General features: G+C 39.8%; 1 protein-coding gene across 1 annotated transcript in view; it reads right to left on the minus strand.

The window, feature by feature from the left end:
- Positions 1–24,793, minus strand: part of MICU3 (mitochondrial calcium uptake family member 3) — a 172,230-nt gene that overhangs the window by 80,192 nt on the left and 67,245 nt on the right. The window contains 1 exon segment of the mRNA XM_075565887.1: positions 3,748–3,826. Within this exon segment, the coding sequence (XP_075422002.1) occupies positions 3,748–3,826 (79 nt within the window).

A 24,793-nucleotide genomic window follows, 5' to 3' on the forward strand; every position in this document is an offset into this window, starting at 1 on the left:
GATCCCCAGCATCGTGGCTTGATGAATCCCAGCCTCTGTTTTATGGAAATCCGCTTTCCTCTCCTCATATAAAAGTTCTTATGAAGTTGTACTTTAGCTAAACATCCTGAATTCCTTCGTCATTTTGTATATCAATTTGTGACAAACAGAAGTGTGCACATCTCTCAAAAATTAGTTGGCACATCTTTGCATATGGATAAGATATTTTATATTATTTTTATTATTATATTAAAATGCTAACAAATCAAGAGGGCTATTTATTAAATACACTTGAAATGTAGCTTTCCTTTTCCAACTTTACATTTTCTATTGGCATTCCTCATTATTTCTGTGCAGTTGTGTTCTCTTCACAAACAAATAGCAAGGGTATATGGAGATTTGAAAATCACCTTGTGCTGTAATTAGGCTGAAGGTTTTCAACAATAAAGTGTCAGTTAATAAGCCAGTTAAAGAGGAGTTTGTATTACTTTTCAGTTTCAGGTAGGGGCTGGTGGTAAGATATTGAAAACTGCTCATCAGCTTAATTCATAAATCAAGTCTTAGCAAAACAAGGGCTATAGCAAATGACCACCCACATCCTTACCTCCCACCCTGCTCCTTCCAACTTTACCAAATTCGTTATTCCCTAAAACATAAGATTTTTATGGGTTCAAATATTCCAAAAGCTGGTAGAAATCATTTATGACCGTTAGGGGCAGATTCATCAAGCTCCAATGTGGGGTATCACACCCCAATCTAGCACCAACCACCATTTACTTGGCTAGCAGTACACACCGGATCCGGAGATGGACGCGTTCCAGCGATTGTCTGCATTTCATATCTGACTTATACCCCCACACTGATGCCCACCAAGCTTGGACGGATAAGTCAGATCTTATCTTTTGCCCATCAAGGCTATAAGGTCGCTGAGAAATGTGCTTAACACAAAGCTCCCTAACAGACCATAACATGGCTAGTGTATCTGCTCCAGACATAATACATGTACTTGGGTAGTTTTCCTTTTCAAGTGACTGACAAGTGCATTTTTGCATTAAAATGTTGTGAAAACATCCAGACAGTTTGCTTATCCAAAAGTGTAATTATTAGCTCTAAGTATATCACAATGCTCACATCTACTTTAATAGAATAGTGTTGCTTTCTTCAATGGTTCAAACCCATGCCTTGAATTGCTTTGCAATGACATGCTTTAATGAATTTGGATAGGCTTAAAAATCCAGAGGGAAAATGTTTTGTTTCGTGGAATGAAACATAATGCCACTCTTTTACTTAAAGCTGTCCGTGATAATCACGGGGAATCACATAAAACTGTCTATCCGTGTCCAAGAGGCTAAGGAGGATGTCAACATTTCTTCATACCTTTCTAAAGGTGCTTTGTTTTGGGGAGCCTCCGTTGCTATTTTGTGGAGACATGCTTTGGTTTGAAACTCAACACCGGGATTAACAGGTTTCATCCTCGCACAGGTATTTGGCCAGAGTACAGAAAAATACCTACCGCCTAAATACTCAGAACACGGGCTTTACAGCTTCAAAGATCTGATAGAAAAAAAAAGAGGAATCTGGATACACTAAATGAAGTAAAAGTAAAGCATGTTAATCACCTTCACTGCATGGTAAGCAAACTGTTTTGTTTGAACTCAATCTTGTAATGGTTTCATAGATGCATTTGTGGCAAAGTTTTTTTTTTTTTTTTTTTTATGTGTTGGGAAGAGGAGTTTACAGAAGAAAAACATGGGAAACTTGTAAGATGGTCATTTAACCAGTTCATGGACGAGGGAAATGTAAAGACGATGAAAGAAGATCTTGCTGAAAATTATAGCGCTGGTTTTTCGTTTCCTGTTGCCAGGGAGAACATTGTTTCTAAAGAATAGAGGGAAACGGTGGTGAAGAACTTTAAAGCACTATTACAGTACATCTCAAAGTAAGGTATTAGTAGAAAATGTTAAGGGGACCTTATCTGTTACAACAGGACGTTGTTCCTTGCAATAAGCCAAACATGATATGAATAATAATAATAAAAAAAAAAAAAAAATAGTAGGGGGTCAACATTTTTGATTTGGGAAGCATCAGGTATTAGGTCAAATGGAGTCTAGCAGCCAGACTATACACGACCTAGTTCGGGATTTAGTAGGGAGTCCTAATACTGAGCGTGAGAACTTGTGATGATTTTACAGGCTGGATCATGCACTAGAACAAGAAGTTGTAGCAGCTGAGGTCTCATCTATCATTATCTGCTAATAACTCAATTTGTGTTGGAACATGTAAGACTTCTTCAATTTTACCAAAAATTTAAAGCCATCACTGTCACCGGATTACACAAAGTATGTGATTGATCAAGCGGCAATATATAGCTGACACCATCTGCTTCATTTCCACATGGCGATTATAGTGCCCCCAAATAACTGTAAAATTATTTCATTCATGTTGCTTAAGAAAACAAAACAAAAAAAAAGGATGTAAATGTGGAAAAAAATATTCAAATGTGCATTGTAAACAGAGCGTATTGGATACAATTTTGCCTTTGCACCCTTAGTTAGCATTTGAAAGGAGCATTTATTTTGCATTGCTCATGTTTAATGGGAGCCGCTTTAGCCTGGGTCAAAGAATGTTATATTATGCATTAATATTTTAGAGAATTAATTCATAGTATAACTAGTGATTGGCTATCACTTGTATGTGCATAAAGATGTCTTTACTCTGCCTAAAATCTAACCCTCTGCAGAACCTCCTCCTCTCACTTTCTCTGGTGCCCATTCATCTCTGCCGCTCCCTACTTCCTACTCTTCTTCATAGGCACCTTCTGGCATTGGTGCACTCCTCGGCTGAATCAAATAAAATTCAACATGTAACGGCCGTGTCTAAATGGCTGTTATCTTGTGTAGGAGACACAAAATATATATGGTAACCGATGTTCGAGGGATACACCTGTTCTCTAATTTGCTGCCAACAGGTTGTTTCCTAACGATCATTTAATTAGGTTTGTAATATGGAAACCATCTGTGTCCCATTTTAATATCTTTGTGACTCCTCTTATTTTCCTCCTAAGTGAAAAATTAATGGATGGAAAAAAAAAAAAAAAAACAACTCCTAAACGTACAGTAGATATGCTGCAATAGTCATGACAGGGAGACTGCGGTAAGACTAGCCAAAGCTGACATCTCTCTGCGCTTTATCCGTGTCAAATAAAAGGACTCATCCTAGAATTATACAAATATTGTAAAACTATTCCTGGCATGAAGCTACAGCTATATGTTCACTCAGTTGTTTGTCTAAGGCCTTTATCATAGTTTAGGGCCCTTAGAACAGTGCCAACAATTTATGATACTCTGACAGATTAGAAACACAAGAGCATGTTATCACGCCCCCTACGTATATCTTGCCAGAAGTGAAGGAAAATGCTAAAAGGTTACACAAACCCGTCATGTCAATGCTGTCATACCTCTTTTTTTTTTTTTTTATTTAACATGACACAATACTGTATACTTTAATAACAGGTAGTCTGCCAATTCCTCTTATGAAGGTAATTCACTGTTATGAAAACAAAACGGCACTTTAAACAAATAGACCGACAACAAGAGACTTCAAAGAGCAGTTACGTTTTAAGTTGCTATTTCTAGAACACGTTTGCTGCAGCTGTTTTCGCAATGAAAAAAAAATAATAATAATACTGCGTGTCTCTGCACACACACAAAAAAAAAGCGAAATGAAACAAAAAATGAAAATCAACATTCGATCTATCAAAAATCTTACCTTTAACTTCAAGGGTTCGAAAAAATTTGGATGACCCTTTCCAAACAGGTGGTGTGTCTAAAAGCATCTGAGTCAATTCCTATAACGAATGAAGATACCATATTAAGAATACATACTTGTTTTTCAGACATTATAAAAGGAAACTTTTTTTTGTGTAACACCAATAATATACAGATTAAGAGGGGAACCTGGAAAATTGATTTACCAACCTGTCAGTCATTTATACATACATTATTCCCACTCTAACATTATCTAGAAATGAACAGGCTGCAACATGCAGGCGAGGTCATTATTTTCTCAACAATATGAATTGTTGAATAAATTGAAGGTTCATAGAGAACAACAATATTGGTGTTGTACTGCTCAGGTGCTCTCAAACAGTTCCTCTGAAGGATCCCCAGTGGTGTATGTAACAGAATGTGTATCAAATTGTTAATGCTAGTGCTTAATGGTAATATATCATTGTGTTCAGCACTAAAACAAGATTTAGGTAAATATGCATAATTCTTACAAAATGTTAAAAGTTCAGTCCGCGCTCTGGCTCTTTAAACTTGGAGTGTTGGTCCCTCTCAGTTCTCTTGCTGCTTCTGTGTTTATGAGGTGTCTCCCCCACCTCCAAATGTGGTCTCCACCGGAACCCCGATGGTGATACCAATATCAGCAAAACAAGAAAAAACACAAAAGTGCACCAAGATGAGAGATAGATATTGTATTAGCAACAAATAATAAAATTAGTAACTTACATATAAAATTTCTTTAATAATCCCCGATTCTGGTGTCTATCACAGGAGTAGGGCATCACATAGGAAGTATGAAGGGTAATCTCAGTTCTGAGAGATCAGACCCGCGCGCTGGGGCTGTCTCTGTTCACTCTCCTGTCCTCCACGTGTGGTAGCGTGGTGCAGAGTGTAGCACACATGTGCAGGAACCGGGGCCTTCAATAGGTGTCCTTAGGATGCCTGTCCGTTTTTGATAGCATAGAAACGATCGGAAATAAGCAGGAACGGTACACTTGAGTGTGTACTGGTGGTGGGTAGTAAAACCGCTAGCCACAACAGTCGCGACGCGTTTCGTTTAACAAAGTAAACTTCTTCAGGCAATATCTGGGACACCTGTTTAGGGGTCCTTTATAGGTCTAATTCTGTGCGTCATTGGTTAATACCTAATGGCTGCATGGCCAATCAGGCTCATATACTGATAGGGTCGGGCCACAATAGGAAGACCTCCCTGTTAGTGCATTTAATCCAGTAATGAATTACACTAATTGAGTATATATATAAGTGTAAATAGAAAGGTAAACAGACCTTAAAGGGGAGCCAAAATCATGTGTCCCAAATAGTCAAGTGCAATAAAATATGCATAGTAGTAGCATAAAAAACAAAGTATATGTGCATACTGGATAACAACATTAATAACATTAAATGACATATAAATAACTTTTAAAATATGGGAAATAGAACAAATGGAAAGGTGGGTGGGGGGGAAGAATTGAAGAAAAAGTGGGGGGAAAAAAAGGAGGTAGAAAAAAAAAAAAAAAGGGCTTATAAAATGAATAAAAACCACTGTAATGATAAAGTAGCTAAAAAAATCAGATAAAAAACAGATAAAAAAGGTATTAGACCAATGTTTGTATCAAATTGCAGTATGCATGGTTTCACCTCAAAAAAGGGGTTAATTCCACATAGTCGTTCAAGCCCCCCGGGTAATTCATTACTGGATTAAATGCACTAACAGGGAGGTCTTCCTATTGTGGCCCGCCCCTATCAGTATATGAGCCTGATTGGCCATGCAGCCATTAGGTATTAACCAATGACGCACAGAATTAGACCTATAAAGGACCCCTAATCAGGTGTCCCAGATATTGCCTGAAGAAGTTTACTTTGTTAAACGAAACGCGTCGCGACTAATGTGGCTGGCGGTTTTACTACCCACCACCAGTACACACTCAAGTGTACCGTTCCTGCTTATTTCCGATCGTTTCTATGCTATCAAAAACGGACAGGCATCCTAAGGACACCTATTGAAGGCCCCGGTTCCTCCACATGTGTGCTACACTCTGCACCACGCTACCACACGTGGAGGACAGGAGAGTGAACAGAGACAGCCCCAGCGCGCGGGTCTGATCTCTCAGAACTGAGATTACCCTTCATACTTCCTATGTGATGCCCTACTCCTGTGATAGACACCAGAATCGGGGATTATTAAAGAAATTTTATATGTAAGTTACTAATTTTATTATTTGTTGCTAATACAATATCTATCTCTCATCTTGGTGCGCTTTTGTGTTTTTTCTTGTTCTTACAAAATGTGATAAAGCAAAATTTTGAGTGCCAATTCTTCTCTATTACCTTAGACCAGTGTTATTCAACCAGGGTTCCTAAGAACCCTTGGGTCCCTCCCCGCTACCCAACCCCGCACCCCTAAAGGTTTCCCTGCTATTTTCTGGTTATTAGAAAATTGTATCAAATACAGAAGAATTTACAATTCATCTGATCTCAGGCGCGCTATTACCGAGGGTTGGGGTTCCTTACAATGCATCTGATCTCAGACACGTTATTAGAGAGGGTTAGGGTTCCTTTCAATGCATCTGATCTCAGACGTGCTATTAGAGAGGGTTGGGGTTCCTTACAATGCATCTCATCTCAGATACGCTATTAGAGAGGGTTGGGGTTCCTTACAATGCATCTGATCACAGACGTGCTATTAGAGAGGGTTGGGGTTCCTTACAATGCATCTGATCACAAACGCGCTATTAGAGAGGGTTGGGGTTCCTTTCAATGCATCTGATCTCAAACGCGCTATTAGAGAGGGTTGGGGTTCCTTACAATGTATCTGATCTCAGACGTGTTATTAGAGAGGGTTGGGGTTCCTTTCAATGCATCTGATCTCAGATACGCTATTAGAGAGGGTTGGGGTTCCTTACAATGCATCTGATCACAGACATGCTATTAGAGATGGTTGAGGGTTCCTCAGAATTTCACTTTGGGTTCCTTAACCAATAAAAGGTTAGAAACCACTGCCTTAGACATTACCCTGGCAAGTGGATTAATGTGAACGTGAGTGCCCTTTTTCAATGTTTAATACTTATACAGCAACAGTACAGTACAGGCATACCCCGGTTTAAGGACACTCACTTTAAGTACACTCGCGAGTAAGTACATCTCGCTCAATAGGCAAATGGCAGTTCACGCATGCGCCAGTCAGCACTTCCTGAACAGCAATACCGGCTCCCTACCTGTACCGAAGCTGTACCCAAGCGGGGAGACTATAGAACCTGTTACAAATGCGTTATTTACATCAGTTATGCACGTATATGACGATTACAGTACAGTACATGCATCGATAAGTGGAAAAAAGGGAGTGCTTCACTTTAAGTACATTTTCGCTTTACATACATGCTCCGGTCCCATTGCGTATGTTAATGCGGGGTATGCCTGTATGTCATTTTTGTATCACTTGTCTCCAATTGTATTCTCTTAATTTTCTCTGTTGCAGCTATACATTTGAGCCATATTAAATAAAAGTCGCCAAGTTGTAAGACACCATACAGTGCTTTGTCACACAGTAAGGGCCCATACACAGTAAGCTGTGCTATTCCATAACAAAATACAAGTGAAATGATGCACACCATAAGCTCAATACAGATAATTGCTGTTACCGGTGCTCCTGGTCCAGGGAGTCCCTGTCAGTGAAAAACTCCAAAGTCAGCAAAAAATAGAGGGTTCAGGGCACTACGGATTTTCAATGAATTTTTTATCTCAAAAAACACAACGTTTCAACCAACAAAAAGTGGTCTTTCTCAAGTGAAGATCACTTGAGAAAGACCACTTTTTGTTGGTTAAAACGTTGTGTTTTTTTGAGATAATAAATTCATTGAAAATCCGTAGTGCCCTGAACCCTCTATTTTTTGCTATTCCATAACAAGACACTTCTTTGCCCATTAAAGTGAATGGCAGAAGGTGTCTTATGGAATAGCACCGCTTAGTAGATATAGCCCTGTGTCAAATGAAACAAACATGCTCACGGAGTTAGAATATAACACATTTGATGCTGAAAGAAGTAATAATAAAAATTTTCAGGTAATGAAACGTATACTGTATGCAGTTTACTTCACACTAAAGTCCAGATTCACTAAGCTTGGTAAAATCAGGCCAAATAACGTGAGGCTACTTAAAACCGAAACCGATGCTATTTTCCCTGAGGTTAACGTTGTTTTTGCCAAGATAATTGTATGCAAAAATAACGTCCCTAAATTAGGTAATTAGTGTAGGGGTAATATCTCGTTTCTTTGGGATAACACCGCGCTGCCTTCAAATAACGTTACGTTATTTAAGTCATGTTGTTTAACTCCCATCTGGACCCGGAAATAGGGCTTCTGCTGGAGAGGGGAGAACCAGGAAGTAACAATATGTTATTGTTATGTTACACCCAACTTTGGTGGTAGTCCCCCATCTAGACCCTGAAATGTGCCTCAAAAGCAGTAACGTAATTGTTAGGTATGTCTTCCCAACATTATCTCCTCTTCTCTCCAGCAGAAGTCCCATTTCTGGTTCTGGATGGGAGTAACAGCAGTTTTAGGTATAACTTAAATATTGTGCTGTTATTTCCCAGCGTCAACAATAACAGAGCTTAGTAAATATATCAAATGTCTGTGATTATGACTCATTGGAATATCATTTTCCCTAATGACCATTATTTCTAACGCTATGCTTTGAACACAATTAAAACTGGGTTAACCATGCGGTAATTTATTAACTTTATGCGTTATCATTATATCACGTTAAATACCCTGAGCTGAGTGAATCTGGGCCTTAGAACTTCTACAACGTGAAATACTTTTGAATTCATACAGAATATTACATGAGCTACTGGGAGCACTTACTCGTTTTGACGACATGTAAAGAAGAAACGTGCAACACAATTTAGGTATGTGGTATTAATTCAGTAAATACAGTAGACAAAATAGACTCATGAAAGACAGCCATTTGTGGTCTCAAAAGCATTTGTATAACAACACCTGAAGTATATTTGGTGTAATAAGATATCACAACTTGTATAGAATATATTTTTTCGTGCCCAACACACCCTACTAGAATTCTGCCACATGATAACCTTTAGAAAATATTTAATATGTAACTAATAAATATCACTGCTAAAATTACACAGTATTTTATTTGTACATATCATGATGCATTAAATGAGACTATCTATATAACAGTACATCTTGGTATACCTAAAAAGCATATTCATGTAATAAAATGTACCCAATTTGAATTTTAATTTAAAACACATCCTCATAATTTCTGAAAATTAATTTCCCCATGAAGCAAATTGAATAAGTTTCTGTATAAGAGAAAATAGAAAAGACTATAGAAATGTATTTATTCACAAAATATTTTACCAGGAAAAAATACATTGAGTTACAGTACCTCTCATTTTAAAGTATGTCCTGGGCACAAAGTAATGAAAACAGTATAAGATATCTGGTAAATTGTTCCAGCAGTGGGGTGTTTGGTAAGAGAAGGAAGAGCGACCAGATTCTTTATTGAACCTCTGGACTATAAACAGGTTTCTGGGGCAGGGGATATAAGGAGATAAGTGCTGTGTACACAAGGGATGAGAAGCCAGCTCAGATCATTGTCTAACTTGTCCAGAAAATATTTGAAGATGAGACAGGAAAGATGTACACTTTACCGGGAAAACTAACCTAGTCCAATTAACATATCATACTGGTGGGTCTTATAGTTACATAATAAGACACAACAGCCAATTGAGTTGTAAAGAATGTCAAGTTAGCCAAGGTGAATTTGTGGTGCTCTTCTATAACCCCATATCAATAATTGGCATTAGCAGCTGCTGCGCAATGCACTGTTAGTCTGTATTGCTGGAGTAGGCTGATTAATCTCAGCTGAGCGATGCTTTTAAATATCAGATATTTCCCAGTCTCCTTTGGTAGCTGCAAAATGAGAATGCCGACCTTGACTTTAACATGCTTTCAGCACAGCACTGGATCATTTATGCCAGCTCCCCAGGACTGGTTTGCATGGGGATTTCTCCGACTTTGTTCCCTTACTGGGTTTAGTATACTGCCTGCTGCCCTCCCCCCAGTTGCCAACAGTCGCTTGATGTCGGTTTCTTCCCTCCTCCTCTCCCATGGGAAGCGACCAGCCATCCTCTATCTCCAGACAGGCTACACTCCCAGCCATCCTCTCTCCCCGGGCAAGCTATGCTCATGCGTCCGGCCCCTTCTCTTCCTTCCCGAGCAATTCTCTTGCACTTGGTCTTCGCTGTCGGTGTGCATTTCTGTCTAGTCACAGTCCTTTTGGAAAACCTAAATTCCTCTTTCTTAATCAAAGTGTTACATCCTTCAGTATACCCAGAGGAAAGGCAGTGCGGCAGCCATGGTTTCTCCCAGTTTTCCTGCACAGGATTTTTTTCCTGTCCTGCGTGCTAGTGTGCACTTCTTGTGAGTTTAAGGTTGTAAAAAAATGTTTGTCCTGTTACCCTCCGCCCTGCACCTTCAACATCAGGGTAGTAACGCCAAAGATCTTAATTCAATCAATTGTTACCACTGTTACCCTCATACACACACGACGCTTGGAAGACTATGCCTGTATATGTTGTGTGAGGGAGTAGCAACTATGGTCCTGTCTTTCAATCAGCAGACTGATTTAACTAATCTCAGCTGAGCTATGCCTTTAAATACCAGACATTTCCCAGTCTTCTTTTGCTATCTACAAAATCAGAGTTAACCATCCAACCCTCCTACTGTTCATAATCCGCTCTCCTTAGTGTGTACCCCCTTTCCCCCCCAACCCCCCTACACCTTCTGTGTTAGGGAAGGAAAGCCAAAGTTCTCAATAAAATAAATTGTTACCACTGTAATTGATCGGTTACCTACATACATACACGACAATCATGGGTTTTCAAAACGTTAAAAATACTAAGACAAATTCTCTCGAAAAACAATAAAAAAATTGAAACAAACAAAAAAAAATACTAAGACAGTTTAGTAAATTTAGGCTTAACATTATTATACCAATAGCTATTCTTATGAGCAACAATCCCACACAAAAATATGCCAGTTACCATTTCTTAAATTCTTGTGTATCCTTTTGATGTACAATGTAAAATAATTTTAATTAAAATGGGGGATATTGAATATACAGGTATGATTATACCCGTTTACACCCAAGATGTTTACAATGTAGGCCTTGGTATTCATTTTCTCAGATGACTCCTATCAAAATGGGCTCATGATATAATATCTCTGAGCAGTGGGGAAAAAAACGATTCAAAAGAATTCAGCAAGAAAGTGTAAGACATCCAGTTGCCTTTACATTTAACTCGTCTACCAGTATCGATCTTCAAACTGAAGGATACGTAAATGGAGATGGCTAGGGGAGTGATGTATCAACATAAACAAAGAACAAAAAAAAAGAGTTTTGTTTTTATGCATTGCTCCATTTTCTGCTTTCCATTTTCTGCTTGTGTTTGCATCAAATGTAGCAAAAGGGTACCTATATTTAATAACCAGAAATGTTGACACCATTTCAGAATTTCAGGTGGATTTTTTATAATGCAAAAGGAATAAAGTAAAGTGACGCACAGACGCAGAATTAAATATATCCCATTTTACAATGTGCATTGTACATTGACACAAAGAGACACAAGATGAATATGATGCAAAACAAGTCAATTCTGCTCCAAATTTGCCATGGTACCTTACCTCTAGACTTAAATCATTATGTAAACATATCTGGTATGCAACAGATATGCAGTAACTAGGGCTAGGTTAACTAAAGGTTGATATAGCTGCGTTAAAGGTTGGCGTTATTAAGAAAAAGGATCGCTGTTATATTTTATACGTAAATTGTTAGTGATATTTGTACTCATTTGCACACACAAAACTTGTGTTAACTCAACGATAAATAGCGTCAGCATCACAAATGAGATAACTCACAGAAATCTGCATTAGTGATGCAATTATGAAGGAGTGTGAGATATCACACTATTTTACCATAGGGTTATGTAATACGATTTCGTACAAAACCCCACAACATAAAATTATTAAACCCCTTTGCCTGAGGCTACCAATACATTGCAAGGAATACCTTCAGGAACCAAATCGGTTAACATACAACAAACACGCTACAAATATAATACAAACATGCATACAGTATGTGCAAATAATAACCCTCCAGTCGCCAAAGTGGCTAGCTATTAGTCATGGGTTGACCATGACTAGCTGACCCCTTGGGCTACTGAGTGGTTAATATATTAATATGTTCTACAGTGTTAATATTATGTATTTTATCACTCAACATAGGCTGAGTAGTCTCATCCTTCCTATGGATATAATCAGGGCCGCCAACAGGGAGACAAGCGTGTGGGGCCCGTCCTTGCCCAACTTCTGTAATCGGCTGCCCAGCTGGGTCAGTGGTCTCCCCTGCTGCTGAACGCTGCAGGTACTGAGGGCCCGCAAACAACACCCCTCTGAAACCCGGGGCCCAGGTCTATACTCTGTCCGGGGCCTAGTAAAAGCTGTTGGAGGGCCTGTAAATTGTGGCCATTATATACATAGGCATGATAGGACTAACACCAGCAAGTGATTAAAATCAGCTATATCACTTAGCAGCAGCCTGATATCGTCATGAGTTTAGTGTGAATAAATCATTTGGTGACAATTACTCCTTTGCGTCAGTAAAAAGTCCCTTTACTTGTTACTACTTTAACGCTGGGATATGAGTTTATTGAATAGGTCAATAAATACAAATAAATAATAGATATTGAATAAAGCCTCAAATTGTGACAGTCAGACCTCTTTTCTGACATTATGAACCCGCCTCACAAATGCTACAGAAATAGCTCTGAAATCTGTGATAAACGAATATTAGGAAGGTCAGTTGTAATTTTATATTATGTACAGCTTGCTTTGTATATAAAACAAAACATTCCTTACCATTGAAACAACTAATATTTCTTATGCTGATTTTGTGTTACAATAAATAATAAAAAAATGTAACGTGACAATATTTTACTATTTACTATTTATTATTGCTTTGGTCTGGTTATATGACACTATTAACTTTTTTTGTTATTATCTGGAGTTATTATTAATAATGTGGACTGTTGAAATAATAATTTAAAACAATATTGACATTAAAGAAAAGTTACAGCGCAGCAAATAAGGAAACTGCACCATAATATTTAGAGAAGGAGGGCCAACCCTATATATTTAAATAATAGCAACCAAGATGAGTCCATATGGTCACCATTAGCAATGCCCGATACTCGAGATTTGCTACTATACCATGTGGTCCTTCAAAGCTAAACCATGCTTTATTGTAACTCTAGGAGTCCCCAGCTCCTGAGATATTTACCTTTCTTTCTATGTGGATTTGTTTATTTTACAAAACCATTACTGCTGTTGGGTCAGGCTTAGGGGCTTATTCTAGTCGCTCTGAAGTGGTCATTGCCAAACTACACGTTTTGGCATGTTCACAAGAAGCGGAATAATTTGTGAAAAAACGGTATTCTATATCGCAAATCAGATTTTTTAAACCGCTTCAATAAAAAGTGACAAACCGCCTGATTTGTACTTGCTTTAGAAGAGAAATGACCTGAAGGTGGTGCTAACTCCCTCCAAAGCCTAAAAGAGGGCTTATGCGAGGGTGAGGTGGAGGAGGAGGTGGAGGAAGTCGAGTTCCTAACTTAATATTATCTCCAGTTGTATATATGTTCCCTCAAACCACATATAAATTAAGGAGATGCCTGTGCTGAAAAATACCTGAGGTGCCATGGGAGATATGCTAATGTCTGTACAAAGTATATTTAAATGAGTCCCACATCCAAAAATATATCCTCCTCCTCCTGCAGAAGATCTCCTCCTCCTCCAGCAGCAGCTCCTCCTCCAGCAGCAGCTCCTCCTCCAACAGCAGCTCCTCCTCCAGCAGCAGCTCCTCCTAATCCAGTAGCAGTTCCTCCTCCAGCAGCAGCTCCTCCTAATCCAGTAGCAGCTCCTCCTCCAGCAGCAGCTCCTCCTCCAGCAGCAGCTCCTCCTAATCCAGTAGCAGTTCCTCCTCCAGCAGCACCTCCTCTTCCAGCAGCTCCTCCTCCTCCCTCAGCAGCTCATTCTACTCCAGCTCCTCCTCCTCCTGCATAAGCAGCTCCTCCTCCACTAGCTTCTAGAATACAGTGAGTTTGCAAATAATGCAATTTTGGTAATGCCTCCCGGATTTGCACTGCCGGAATGAAAACACTTCTAAAGAATGCCTTTTCGCCCTGTTTGGACATGTGAAAAGGGCTTACAGAATAGCAATACATGCCAATCCGCTATTACATTTAAATCAGTGCTCATCAAACTCCTCCTATGGGGCTATCCATTGCACTAGGATTTTAGCAACAACCAGTGGTTTCCCACACTGGTAAATAAGTGAACCAACTGAAACAAAACACCAAGATTGGCACAGGGACCCTGAGGAGAGGCATAAAAACCAACAATATGGTTAACCCCTTCAGTGCTAGAGGGTCCTGCCACCTCTTTGGCCACCTTCCCTTTGGCATTAACGTACCACATGACCGCTCTTCTGCACAATCACATGATCGTTTCTGGGATCCGGCGGCTGCTCCTGAAGTGTCAGGGTCCTCTCATGCCGTGTGGTCTGCGATCAGCACTCCAGTGGAGCCCTATTTCTACAGTCCCCAAAAACTGAGCAAAAGGCAGCGTACAGTACATCATAAGAGCCTCTGAGGTGGCACATTTTATGACCCACAGTGGAACTGAAGGGGTTAAACCCAGAGCCCGTTTTCTTCCCGTTTTGAACTTCATTGAGGCGACAGGGATTTTTTTCCCCCTTTGGTTAAACCTTCTATCAAACTAAAGCTATTTTTTGAGCCATTGGACCCCATGGGAGTGGAATGAAAGGACACCTGTTAAATAAAAAACTAAATAAGTGAGCCTGTTAAAGCTTCTTTCAAGCCTGCACCTTGCATTTTATCACTGATATCTCTCTATAGAAATGCCAAAAAGAAAACAGTATCTTCAATTCATAAAAACAAATGCGGTTGTTCTTGGTTCAATCAATTTTTAAATTATGGAATCACAGCTCTGTTATTCCCTTTTGATCATATTTCAGTGATGTTTTAAACCTGTAAACATAAACCGCAACTTTACTGTTACAGCGGAACAAAACGTTTCACTTTTCCTCTTCCACAATATAGTATTTTGAATGTACAAAGTATGGAGTACAATGAGAATGTGTAGAAAACTCTGTTCATCTGAACTTCTATGTGGCCGTTGAATAATTAAATGCTTAAATTACAAATTAAAACAAGGTTGTTACTTACGATAATATGATAAAAAGGATACAGAGGCTTTTAGAAAGTGTTTTAGCTGCAAAAGTGGTTCACAGAAGAAAAGAGTCACAAAAATAGCATTTACTACAATGTTGCAGCAGGGAATCTTTACTAAATTATAACACCTCAGATCTTTTTGGATTCTGGTCGTGCTTTTATTTGTAAGGATAGTCTATCTCAGGCATTTGTTAATTAATTTAATGTATTAGCCTTTACTAGCTCTTTTGGGAGGCCTCAAATGCCACAAATCTGTAAAGAAGTACTTCCTCACATATCCCAAACCTGCCACAACCCAGCTTCAGAGAAAGACTTCTAGCATTTCTCATTCTCTGAAATATGCTTCTTTCTTGTACCGTGTACATATTTGAAAATGTTCATCTTATCCCACCCCCCATTCGTTCTCTCCTTCAACCGGTACACAATGAGGTCCTTTAGTCTTTCCTTAGAAGTTGTATGCTACAGTATAGACAGGCCTGTATTTCCCTAAAAGCCCACTAGGCCAGGGCCTAGAATGATATCAGGGGGAGGCAGCTCAGCCCCCCACTACTTCCATTTCCCACCTCTGAAAGATTTTGTAAGGCTGGTGCTCCGTCTGCACCCTCCTTCTCCAGCTTTGCGGCTTCATTTGACGTCGCGTGATGTTGCGGCGTCATGACACTGCAACGCTGGAGGAGGGCATCGGGAAAAAGGGGAAAGCCTTAGGGTGCAACATTTGTAAAACCGGAAAGAAAGCGGAGAGACGCACTGAGACGCAGTATAAATTTATAATATAAAAAGACCCACTAGGTAGAACTACACATTCATAGTGACTGTTTAAATTGTTCCATTAATGGTGTTCCCAGCACCCCCTACGCACTTTTAGTATTCTTGGAGTATCCCGTCTGGCCCCACTCACGTGTCCACTTTTAGTTTGGAAAATTCCATTAGGACCTTCTCCATTGTAAAGTGACTTCCGTTCACCTGCTTTCCCTTTATATTCATGTTCCCAAACTGTGCACCCTCCCTTCACCTTCTGCTGCGAACACTGAACAAAAGGAATTATTACATTTATCTGCTACATGTATGTTTCCCTCTACATGACTGTCCCCTTCTATCTTAAGTCTTGCTATTTCTCTTTTTCTCCTTTCACTTGTATAATAAGGTTTTGTCCCCCTTCCGTAGTGACATTTATGTTGTCTTCTGCTTAGGACTCTGCACATGTAGTTGATTGTGAGTATTCGCCATCCTGGCGGCTGGAAAACGTCTCCTCACATCAAACCTGCTGCTGTGACGGACATTCAGGAAGCGCAGTCTCACGTCCCCGCTGCGCGCAGATCTTGCGCGGTCTGTGAGCCCCTCCGCGGGTTCTAGCTCCGCCCCCTGCTCTGGCGCTCGGCGGTTGCGCTCGTCCAGCCTCCCCTCTGAAACACGCCCCGGTCTCCGCCCCCGCCCCGCTGACGGACAGGACCGGCGTGGAAGTGTCTTGCGCACCGGACTCCGCCCCCTGACCTCCGTGATGTGCGTGGGTTGGTGAGCGCTCTGTCCCGCCTCCCTTCCTGATCAGGCTGCATCATAGGGCACACCTGTGTACACCAGCAGCCTATGGGATTCCGTTTCCTGGTTCCGCCCTGCCTCTTCATTGGTGGATATCCCTTTAAATACCTGCTTCGCTCAGTCTCTCATTGCTGAGCATAGTCTTGTGTGACGCCGAGCCTCGCTGCATTGAGTTCCAGTTACCTTGCCTTGTCTTGCCTTTCCTGTGTATCCTGCCGTTGCCTGACCCTGCTACTCACTTTGGACTCCGCACCTCTCCTCTCCTGAACCCGGCTACGAACGACCATTCTCCAGTCCTGACCTTGGCTAGTACCCAGACGATCCGCTACTCTGCTATCCTGATTTGGCAAGTACCCTCAACTACTCTCATATCTATAACCCTGACCTGGCTTCCACGACCAATCTACATCCTAGGCGCGCCTGCGTGGCTGTGGGTTGGCGTTACTCAATTCCCTACCTCAGCACCGCGGTTACGCTTCGTTTGTGTTGAGCTACGCGCTACATTGATGTTAAGCCAGTTCAGTATCTTCTGTCTTCTGAGTCCCCCGCATATACTAAAAGTTCCTTTTCTGTCTTTACTATATTTACCATCTACTCTGAAAAAGCGATATTCTTCACAATGCATTTTCTAAAGCTAGGAAGTCAAGTACAATCATAATAATATTTTTCTTACATAGTGCGACAATGTACACAGCACTGCACACATACATTTGAAGTCACAAGTCTTCTGTGCCGGACAAAAGAGATAAAGGTGACTTTACCAAAGTCACAAGGAGCTGACACTAGGATCTAGTTACCTCAGTATAACTGTACAAGTCGTTTTGCCCTAAACCTCCACGACAGATCTGGTACGTTGTATGCTTGTCATGCATAGTTCCGCAATGTGTCACAAGTTCATTCATATTTACGTTGTCCCCACCAACCCCAACTCCCCATAATACTCAAATAGGAAAGTGTAATTGTGTGTATTTTCCATCTCGTATTAAGGAACCATTAAATAATTTAACCTTCTGGAGCCAAAGGGAGCACTTATCTCTTATTGGTATACAGAGGACTGATATAGATGGAGGTCTCAGATTCCATTAACACCTCTTTCAATTTCCCTGTCCCTTTGTCAAGCTAATGGAAAAGATGTAGATTTCCACATTGACATTTGTGAGCTGAAAAAAAAGTTAACATTATTAGAGGTTCAAACTTCTAAGGATAACTTTGCTGCAAGTAAAGATAATACAGGTGACTGTTATTCTAATCCCTAGCTGCATTAAGGTGTTTATTGCAACGCCAGGACAGCGCAATTGAATCAAAAAGCATTTTTTTTGCATAATTTCTGTTTGCAAATAGGGACTTAGGGAAGTTCCTATTGAGAATGACGGCGTACACAGTGAATGTACAGTAATGCAAGTGTAGGGTTTCAGTAAAGGTTATGCTAAGGTTAGGGGTATCTAGTTAGATAACTGAACTCAAGTCCTACAACTATGCTACATTTACTCCATGTCTTTATAGGGACTCCGTAAGCACTTGCAGCTATGCTAACTGGATACGGACAGGAGAGAAGTTTTGCAAAAACTTAAATAAATTGAATAACTATCACAGGAAGTTTAAAAAAAAACAACAAAAAAATGCTTTCAATGCACTACGGCTGTTCAGACGCAATTTATTCTGCAGAAACCGCAAAGCATTGCCCAAAACAGCATGGCTGCATTTAAAAAACAGATCTACGTGATCTGTATACTACATGATTTAAGCATTACAGTAAAGTCCTTTTTATAGTGCTTTAAGAAATTTTAACAGAAAGGCTTAATTCTTAAAACCCAATTTTGTAAATGGGTCAGAAAACATACAGTATGCATTAATAATACATTAAGCTTGTACTAGAAAATCTACTAAAAAGCAGCTCAAAGCTGATGTTAATGCGGTTTCATAATCAGTTTCTATGAATGCTTGTGTATTCCTTTTGCATTTATGAGCGAAAGAGCGAGAACTCTTTGTCCTCTTGCTATAGAGACGATAAAGTTCTGTCATACATGGGGCAAAGTGAGCTCTTGTCCAACTTGCAAATCTAAGTACAAAAGTTTGGTTATGGAGTAAAAATTGGTTTTGGTGCTATTTTGTGTCTTAAATCTTAAACAACATGAGTAAAACTGGTTTCACATCTCTGGTGCAAAACAACACAATTAAGTTATTAACATATAAAAAAAAATAAAAAGAGCAACTCAATGTAAAAGAGGTGTGTCCATCAAAGTGGATTTTTTTTTTTAAATTGCACCTTCATCATAAAATTGCCCTAAACAGTTTCCACTATAATACAATTTTTGTACAGGAGTAATAATTACACATTTTCAGCCATGGTGTGAAAATATCTACACACACCAGTACTAAAGAAGCATTTGGAAGAAACAATGGCCGGGATACATCAAGCAGTAAGGGAAACAGGACATGTTATTTCCAAAAATTAGTACATTTTTGGTCAAGTTGCAGGCTAGTTTTCTTTACCACTGCTTGATGTATTTGGGCCATTGAATGAATTCTTATTCATATTGCTGGTTATTCATATACATATTTTCCTGGATGTGATTCCTTTAATTGAATACTCAAAGATAAAGAGCTTTGTGTTATGCTCAAAAATAGTTGGCTTTTAAAGGAAATTTTGTAATAAAGAAGAAACATGTATCACTCTTTTTGAGTTACTGTGAGGCAGTGGAGTTTCATGGATCTGATAGTTGCCATGAAAGAGGACCGTCCGGAGAAAATGTTTCCTTGTAGTGATGGTATCTCGAGGAACCGAGTGCAAGAAGCACAAGGTGCTAAGAACACTAGAGGGAATGGGCACTGACCGGGGAGGCCAAAGCAGACAGAGGGTGCAACAGTTCTAAAAGGCTGCACAGCTCTATAAGCAGAGAAACCAGTGGTGAGAGCACTGAATTGCCCTTGAGTGGGTGACGAGTCCTGCGTGGGAGTGGGAGAACGCTGAAGTTTATCATGGAAACAATTGTATGCACTGTGATACCATCACTGTCTCTAGGTGCTGGAAAAGGGCAGCTATGGGACTTTCCAGCGTACACAGAGTTAATTCCCCCTGAATAAGCTACCCTCTAGTGCAGCTAATCAGCCTGGTCTGAATGAACAAGGAAGTGTTATAAGGCAGGCACAGGAAGCTGCCATGCTGAGTGAGAGAGACTGATTTTTTTCCCCAAAGAAGGGGGAAATAGAAAGTGCTACCCAGCTAAAGACGAGGCTGGCACAGTTCCTTCAACCCACTGGACGGTGGTTGCGGAGTCTGCTGGGACTGCCTGGGCTGTTAATCCCAGGAAGAAGAAGGGACGCGAGACCGTGCTGAAGTGGGGATGTCCTATCCTTAACATTGGACTTACAGAAGAGAGATTCTCTGAGCTCTCGTGGGGCCGAGCTCCCCTTCGAAGGATGGACGCGAGGCTGCGTTGAAGTGGGGATGTCTGCTCCAAACGCTGGACTAACAGATAAGCAAAACCCTTTATTGCTGTGTACAGAGACTTTATAGGTTCTGCCATAATAGTACCTATTTTGGGGTGGGAACCAGCTTAGCTGGCCATCCAGTTATTAAGGGCTAGAGCTACGGTGTAGTTAGTTTTCCCTAAAGAGAATAGGTGTTATTTTTAGTTTTGTTTTGACTTCAAGGGACGGTGGACCTGTTTGTGTATGATTTAATCCTGTAAATAAACCCCTCTGTATAGAGAAATACAATGTATCCGGCATCACAGCACCCATTACAGCTAACTACCTGCAGCTTTCACCTTTAGACACGGCTGACCTCAAATTCCCATTATCCCTGCCTCTTTTTCAAAATGGATTCATTTTTATTCTCCTTTTGTGGTATATTTTACATTTCTACATATTTTATTAAGGTTATGTTTTTTTGAGCTTTCAATAAATGTTCTGCTTTTATACTGTACATGGTATTTATTGAAGTGGTTCAATATGAGCATTTGATTCTATGGCAAGAGGATAATATTAATTATTATCCTCTTAGCTGAACAGCTTATCCACAACAATATTGATGAAGAACGTTCATGTTAGTGCAATGAATGGAATCACAGCATGCCTATAACTCACTACCTGTGATAACTATTTATTTCTAATATTCTTAGTACAAATATTAACTAATTTCCATGGATTTAATTGAGACTTGTTTATTGCTTTGTGTCCATAGTAAGATGAAGTAACATGCGACTTCTGCATCAGTTTTACTCCTTTAGTGTTTCTACAGTACATTTTTGCAGGTTCTTCTAGCACCGAGAGAGTTAATAAAATGTTCATGTATATCCCATCTCACTCACATATCTGTTGATATTACTTTACTTTTCTGTGACAGCAATACAAAACAATTCTCCATGCATTTCCGTTCTGTTTGTTTTCCATTGTAGTGTCAGCTGGCACAGTCCATTACCCACACGTTTCGCATTACAATGCGTCGTCATGGGATAAGATAGAGTAGTGCGTAGAGATATACATACACGTCAAACCCTCTGCTTTCATTGGTTAACAAATGGTGATAACCAGAAATTAATTCAAAGAAAAAGGCGATAAGCTCAAATGTAAAACTTCTAAATATAATCAGTGTAAACATAAAATTGAGTGAGTTTTAGAATTAATATCTGTTAAATTAAACACTATAAATAATTTAATAAAGTATATTAATTTTACCAATTAAATCAATATATTGACGACATTTAGTGTTATTAATTGAAATGTGATCAACTAAAATAAATATTGAACGTGTAAATAGATCAAAAGTATTAGTTCTAAAAATGAAAAATATTAATTATAAAAAAGTCTATATATAAAAGTATGTAATATATATAGTTTAATACAACATATAAATAATTATCTATGTGCTAGTGAAAAATATTAAAGTAAATATAGTATTAAAAATATATATTTATATTTGTAAAAAGTGTGAAAAAACGGGAATGAGAAAAAGAAGAGGGGAGGCAAAAGGAGAAAGGGGAACCCCCACCCCCAAATATTGATCTGATTATCTTTAGTATACCAATTCATAAGTCACACCAAATACTACATATTTAAATACATAGTGCCAGCAGTATAGTATGGCAATTATACATAAAATATGTACACAGCATTAACAACATTAATAATAAAATTGTATATGTACTAAAGGTAATATGTAGATAAAGAGCTTTATGTAAAAAGAAAGAATAAGAAAAAAAATGAATAAACTCTTTTTCTTTATTCCTTTAGAAATAGCACAATTTCAATTTGATCATTTATACCCATATGGTATTTGGTTTTTAAAGTATAAATCCCAAATGGTTCTTTTTTGGTCAAAATGTGATCCCATTTCTTATATATGTGGTATAATTGAATATTATTAATGTTCTCCAATATGCATATTTTAAAGCATCTCTTAGTCTTCCTATATATTGTAATCTGCATGAGCAAGTGAGCATACATACATACATAAAACATACTGGGTACTACAATTAATAAAGCTCTTGATTTGATATTCCCTTTTAGAATGTTTTCAAACTAAACAAAATTAATTTAATACCAAAATCAGAGGCTTTTCATTCACTACATTTATGGTGACCACAAGGAGATGGTTGACCTATAACAGATTAAGGGAACTGCCTTTTTCTTTTCAACATGCTAAAATATTCTTTAAAATTTAAAGATTTGCGAAAGATATTTCTTGGCCTTTCGGCAAATGGCTAGCTAGCAAAGGGTCTTCAAAATCTTGTTAGCCGAGGGCTTCCACGCCATTGGTGAGCACGCCCGCACGTGTGCCCAGCAAGACACCCAGCGCAGCCGCCCTGACACATGTTTTCAATTCCCACGCACCGCGCTAAGAGTCCTACTGGGCGCACGCATGGGTGCACTCACAAATGGCATTGAAGCAAGGTGCCCTGCAGGTGGGGATATCCGAGTGGCGCTGTTGAGATTTATTAAAGATGGCGGAAGACAGCGAGGTGACTCGTGGCAATGGCAGAAGGTAGCATGGTGACCTGCGGTGAGGTGTCATGTGTTGACTTGTCCTAGCAGTTTAGAGGCGGGTGGCGATTTGGTCACGGCAAAAAAAATTTTTTTATGTATACTGTACCTAGTATTGGTAAATATAAATCATTTTTGTAATATTATTCTAAAAGCCATGTTGTAATAATAATAATAATAGCATGTTCTTGTATAGCGCTGCTAATTGTACGCAGCGCTTTACAGAGACATTTTGCAGGCACAGGTCCCTGCCCCGTAGAGTTTTTTTGGTGCCTGAGGCACAGGGAGATAAAGTTACTTGCCCAAGGTCACATGGAGCCGACACCGGGAATTAAACCAGGCTCCCTGCAGCAATCTCAGTGTCAGTCAGTGTCTTTACTCACTGAGCCACTCCTTCTCCCATGTTGTGAAAATACATGTTGTTAACCTAAATAATAAAACAGCTGTGCTTCGTGAAATAATTTTTGGGTTGACACATACTGTAGCAACTTAATTTTGTGTTAACAATATAAAACAGACTTTTTACGGTTTTCGGCAGGTATAACATAGCGGGCAATTTTGACGCAGGTTCAACAATTTGGCACATAGATAAAAAAATGTTTTTATGCTAAATCATTTGCATCTGTGCATCATGCATATCCCATTTGGGTGCGTCAATATACTTGACTAAAAGCATGTTTGATACCAAAGGCACACTCAACATCAATAACATTTGTGATTTCCATTTTCCGCCAAAAAGCTCCTTTTTTTCTGTAGCTGGACCCAAATATATATATATTTTTTAGGCTTTTATTTTCCTTTTAAATCCTAATTACATAACAGTCCCAAAAAATAAATAAAATAATAATGTTTAGAGCAATATTGATTTAAAAATATCCCTAAGAAAAAAAAGTGATATGATATTTCTTGTGCTCCACTCACTAAATCTGCAAAGCTATTATATAAATGTTACCCAATGTCCTGGTTTGCACAGGTGTGTCCAGAAGCACGTGCAGTATAGGTCAGAACAGTGGTTCCCAAACTTTTTCGGTTCAAGGCTCCCCAAGGCGATCAGGATTTTTCTGCGGCGCCCAAAGTAAAAACAAACGTGTATATACATACCTAACAGTTGCAGTGCGCAGTTGGTGTCTCTCTCAGACACTCACACACTCTCTCTCTCTCAGACCTCACTCTCTCTCTCTCTGACCTCACTCTCTCTCTCTGACCTCACTCTCTCTCTCTGACCTCACTCTCTCTCTCTCTCTCTGACCTCACTCTCTCTCTCTCTCTCACCTCACTCTCTCTCTCTCTCTCTCTCTCTGACCTCACTCTCTCTCTCTCTGACCTCACTCTCTCTCTCTCTGACCTCACTCTCTCTCTCTCTCTCTCTGACCTCACTCTCTCTCTCTCTCTCTCTCTCTCTCTCTCTCTCTGACCTCACTCTCTCTCTCTGACCTCACTCTCTCTCTCTCTGACCTCACTCTCTCTCTCTCTGACCTCACTCTCTCTGACCTCAATCTCTCTCTCTCTCTGACCTCTCTCTCTCTCTCTCTCTCTCTCTCTCTCTCTCTGACCTCACTCTCTCTCTCTCTCTCTCTCTCTGACCTCACTCTCTCTCTCTCTCTCTCTCTCTCTCTCTCTCTGACCTCACTCTCTCTCTCTCTCTCTCTCTCTCTCTGACCTCACTCTCTCTCTCTCTGACCTCTCTCTCTCTCTCTCTCTCTGACCTCACTCTCTCTCTCTCTCTGACCTCACACTCTCTCTGACCTCACACTCTCTCTCTCTCTGACCTCACACTCTCTCTCTCTCTCTGACCTCACACTCTCTCTCTCTCTGACCTCACACTCTCTCTCTCTCTGACCTCACACTCTCTCTCTCTCTCTGACCTCACATTCTCTCTCCCTCTCTCTGACCTCACACTCTCTCTCCCTCTCTCTGACCTCACTCTCGCTCTCTCTCTCTCTCTGACCTCACTCTCTCTCTCTCTGACCTAACTCTCTCTCTCTCTGACCTCACTCTCTCTATCTCTGACCTCACTCTCTCTCTCTCTGACCTCTCTCTCTCGGACCTCTCTCTCTCTCTCTGACCTCTCTCTCTCTCTCTGACCTCTCTCTCAGACCTCTCTCAGACCTCTCTCTCAGACCTCTCTCTCAGACCTCTCTCTCTCTCTCTCTGACCTCACTCTCTCTCT

Source organism: Ascaphus truei, chromosome 1, assembly GCF_040206685.1.
Source record: "Ascaphus truei isolate aAscTru1 chromosome 1, aAscTru1.hap1, whole genome shotgun sequence".
In the NCBI taxonomy this organism is placed as follows: Eukaryota; Metazoa; Chordata; class Amphibia; order Anura; family Ascaphidae; genus Ascaphus; species Ascaphus truei.